This window comes from Silene latifolia, chromosome 6 (genome assembly GCF_048544455.1).
Source record: "Silene latifolia isolate original U9 population chromosome 6, ASM4854445v1, whole genome shotgun sequence".
NCBI classification, from domain to species: domain Eukaryota; kingdom Viridiplantae; phylum Streptophyta; class Magnoliopsida; order Caryophyllales; family Caryophyllaceae; genus Silene; species Silene latifolia.
Genome location: NC_133531.1, coordinates 57,798,540 through 57,802,923, shown reverse-complemented (window position 1 = coordinate 57,802,923; position 4,384 = coordinate 57,798,540). Strand labels below are relative to the sequence as shown.

At 42.7% G+C, this 4,384-nt stretch overlaps 1 protein-coding gene across 1 annotated transcript; it reads left to right on the top strand.

Moving 5' to 3' along the window:
- Nucleotides 1–2,710: 2,710 nt before the first annotated feature.
- LOC141588116 (uncharacterized) lies at nucleotides 2,711–3,073 on the top strand. The gene has a single exon (XM_074409571.1). The coding sequence runs from the start codon at nucleotides 2,711–2,713 to the stop codon at nucleotides 3,071–3,073; it is 363 nt and encodes a 120-aa protein (XP_074265672.1).
- The last annotated feature ends 1,311 nt before the right edge of the window (nucleotides 3,074–4,384 follow it).

The window sequence follows — 4,384 nt, the reverse complement described above, 5'->3', positions numbered from 1 at the left end:
TAGGATGGGTAACCTCCTAGGAAGGTTCCCGAGATGGGTATGAGTGAGGACAAATTACGTTGGAAAGGACCTATGTTGATCTGTGGGCCATGTACATAGCCTGACAAGCTTCCGTGAGTAACCGCTCCCGACCCTAGGTTTGGTCTGTGGTGTTACAAGTGGTATCAGAGCAACCCTGCGACTGTCTTGTGAGCCTACGGTCTGGATTACCCGGGTCAGCAACCTAGTGGGAGAGGATTTTGGGTTTGGCTCAGCTACGGTCTGATGCTGCCAGGCGCAACGAGGACGTTGCATTCTTCAAGTGGGGGTGTGCAATACTCCACTGAAGCGAAGATGTTATTTTGGTGGGGTACCCTCTTGAAGAGGTCCATTGATAGGCTTAAAATCTGACTCGTGCTTAAAGGGTTTGAAAGTACTACTCATATAAAAAAAAGTGCACTTTCTTTTCTGGTTATCCATGCAAAAGAACTCCACAATTAAGCGTGCTTGGCTGAGAGTAGTCTTAGGATGGGTGACCTCCTGGGAAGGTTCCTGAGATGCGCATGAGTGAGGACAAAATGCGCTGGAAAGGACCTGTGTTGATCTGTGGGCCATGTACATAGCCTAACAAGCTACCATGAGTGACTGGTCCTGACCCTAGGTTTGGGCCGGGGTGTTACATTATGTGTTTGTAGTGATGCCGTTTGGGTTGACAAATTCCCCGACCGTGTTCGTGGACCTTATGAATAGGGTGTTTAGTCCATACTTGGACAAGTTTGTGGTGGTGTTTATTTAGATGACATCTTGGTCTACTTTAAGACCAAAGAAGAACATGAAGAGCATTTGAGTATCGTATTGCAAACATTAAGGGACCATCAACTCTATGCCAAGCTTAGTAAATGTGAATTTTGGTTGGAGAAGGTGGCTTTCTTAGGGCATGTGGTGTCCAAGGAGGGAGTGGCCGTGGACCCATGTAGGATTGAAGCCGTGTTAAAGTGGGAGGCACCGAAGAATTTTGTGGAAATAAGGAGTTTTCTTGGTATAGCCGGCTACTACCGAAGATTTGTGAAAGATTTTTCGAATATTGCTAGGCTATTGACATCATTGATGAAAAAAGAAAACCGTTTCAAATAGGACGGGAGTTGTGAGACGACCTTCTTGACCCTAAATGAGCGCCTAACCACGGCTCCAGTGTTAGCCTTGCTGGAGGGAGGTGAGAATTTTGAAGTTTATACCGATGCTTCAAAGAATGGTTTGGGGTGTATGCTCATGCAAAATGACAAGGTTATTGCTTATGGGTGGCGACAATTGAAGCCATATGAGGAGAATTATCCAACACATGACCTAGTGTTGGGAGCCGTTGTTTTTACTTTGAAGATATAGAGGCACTACCTATATGGAGCAACTTTAATAAGGTGTTTTCCGATCATAAGAGTTTGAAGTACATCTACACTCAAAAGGGGTTGAACATGAGGCAAAGAAGGTTGATTGAACTCATTGAGGATTATGATATGGAAATAGTACCATGAAGGGAAGGCTAATGTGGTAGCCGATGCTTTGAGTAGGAAGTTGGTTCACTCTGTGTGTACCGCTTTGTCCATGCTAAGACTAAAAGAAGAAGTGAAGAAGATGGGTATTCATATGACCCGAAAAGAAGAGGCAAATGTTGACATGACTTTAGAACCCGAGTTGTACGATGAAACACGGGAGAAGCAAGCAAGTGATACCGAGATCTAAGAGTGGAAGAGAGCATTGGAAAGAGGTAAAACTTCAAGATTTGAGTTGCATGGAGACGGAAGTCTTAAGTTCAAAGGGAGGTAGTGCATACCAAGTGATGAGGAGCTTAAGAAGAAGGTTATGGATGAAGGCCATAACACACCTTACTCGGTGCATTCCGGGTGGTGATAAGTTGTACAAGGACCTTAAGAAGACGTTTTGGTGGTCAAACATGAAGAGGGAAGTGGCGGAATTTGTGGTAAGATGCTTGACTTGTCAAAGGGTAAAAGGGGAGTACAAGAGACCGCAAGGGAAAGTTCAACCTCTAGATATGCCGGAATGGAAGTGGGAATCAATATCAATGGACTTCATTGTGGGACTACGTAGGACTCAAAAGGGCAACAACATGATTTGGGTTATTGTGGATAGGCTTACTAAATAGGCCCATTTCATACCCATGAAGGATACTTGAAGCAAGGTAGAACATGCTAATGCCTACCGAAGAAATGTGGTCAAGTTACATGGGAAACCAAAGAACATCGTGTCGGATCGCGACTCTAGATTCATCTCTAGATTTTGGCAAGAATTACAAAGCTCCTTTGGTACTCAGTTGAAGATGAGTACGGCATATTACCCGGCGTCGGATGGGGAAACGGAGAGGAATATCCAAACTCTTGAAGACATGTTGAGAGCTTGTGTAATGGAATTTGGGGGCACTTGAAAGGAAAGGCTAGATTTGATTGAATTTTTCTACAATAATAGCTACCATGCAAGCATTGGCATTGAGCATTTGAAGCCTTGTATGGGAGGAAATGTTGAAACCCAATATTTTGGGATGATAGTATCGAAGCCGTCTTGTTGGAACCTCAAATGATCCAAGACAACATAAACCAAGTGCATGTAATCCGAGAAAAAATGAGAACGGCACAAGATAGGCAAAAGAGGTGTGCCGATTTGAGAAGAAGCAACATTGAATTCGCAGTGGGAGACAAGGTTCTACTCAAGGTTTCTCCAAATGAGGGGTGTGATGAGATTCAGAAAGAGAGGAAAGTTGAGCCAAAAGTTCATCGGGGCTTATGAGATATTGGATAAAGTCGGGGAAGTGGCCTACTGTTTAGCACTTCCCCCGGCACTTGATCGTGTTCACAATGTATTCCACGTGTCTCAATTGCAGAAGTACGTAAGGGATCCTTCTCACGTCCTAGAAGCGGAGCCAATTGAATTGGATGACGCCTTAACCTATGTGGAAACTCCTAAAGAAATATTGGACCGGAAAGTAAGGAAGATAAGACACGGGGAAACGGTGTTGGTGAAGATTTTGTGGTCTAATCACCAAGTAGAAGAGGCTATATGGGAGGCAAAGGAAGCATTGAAATAACGGTATCCTCACCTTTCCAAGCAGGTAATGAGTTTGGTTACGAGGTTGTAACCTTGTTTTTAGAGGGGTGGAGTGTATTACGCACAGTACAAGTTCTTCTTTTACTAGTTAGTTTACTCCACTTTCATAGTTGTTGTAGTCATTAGTTGTCTCGACCTATGTGAGTGTATAAGTGTCTTGGGTAGTAAAGACCCTCTTTGGTGCTTAGTCGGGTCATGGGTAGTGGTATTAGAAGTACCTCGTTTGAGTCGGGTGTGAACTTCGAAGATGAAGTTCGTTTTAAGGGGGGAAGATTGTAATATCCCGTAAATTCTAAGGCTACACTCGGCCGAGTATACCGAGTACTCGACCAAGTGGAACCTAATTCGACCGAGTGAGGGACCGAGTGGTGGTTGGTCTTTTACACCAGCTATTGTTTTAAGTCACTCGGCCGAGTGGCTGGTGCACTCGACCGAGTGAAGATCCACTCGACCGAGTCCGCTGTCGCTGTCCAGCTTTACAAGTGAAGAGTGGTAGGTGTCCTTATCATCTTTAAACACTCTTTTTCAGATTTTCGGCCCTCATTTCCTCACCAAACCTTATCCTAACATCTCTCAAAATCCCACAAAACACTCCTAAATCCTATCTTCAAGATTTCCACCATACTTGTGAAGATTTCCTCCCTAATTCTTGCTCTTGTTCATTTGTTTGCATTTGTAAGTACATTCTTACTCTTTTCTCCTATTTTTAATTAGTAAATCCTAGTTTAATTAGTATGTTGTCTTATGGGATTTAATTAGGATTTTAACTAATTAAGTGGGTCAATTAAGGGGTTAATTATTATTATTATTGTTATAGTATGTTGTTGTGATAGTTAGTTATCATATGTGTTGGAGGAGACTTCATTGAGGAGCCCTTCTAGTTTGCTTGCTTGAAGTGCTTGGAGATTAGCAAGAGATAGGGTTCCCTACTTAGCTTTGATGATATGAGTGTTTATTTGTCATTAGTTATCATGAATTACATAATCCATGTGGTAGTTGCATGATAACATGAGTAATTGGTAATTAGAGGTTATGCATATGAATAATGTGGGATTGTTTGGGCTCCTTGAGACAAAGATTAAGCTTTGTCTCTAAATAGTTTAAATGGTATTCTTGTTGATGGATGGAGCATTACTACTAATAATAGATGGCATAAGGGTGGCAGGATCTAGATACTCTCTGTCTAATCCAGAGTGCAAGTTAGGAAGAGAAGTTCAGGAAACCCTTTAAATACTATTATATGTGGGGGAAGTCACCTTATTACACTTCTAATCTTAATAGATGGTGGTAG

What these genes read in the sequence shown, in the direction of transcription:
- LOC141588116 (XM_074409571.1), top strand. Translation starts at nt 2,711, where the DNA reads ATGAGGGGTGTGATGAGATTCAGAAAGAGAGGAAAGTTGAGCCAAAAG.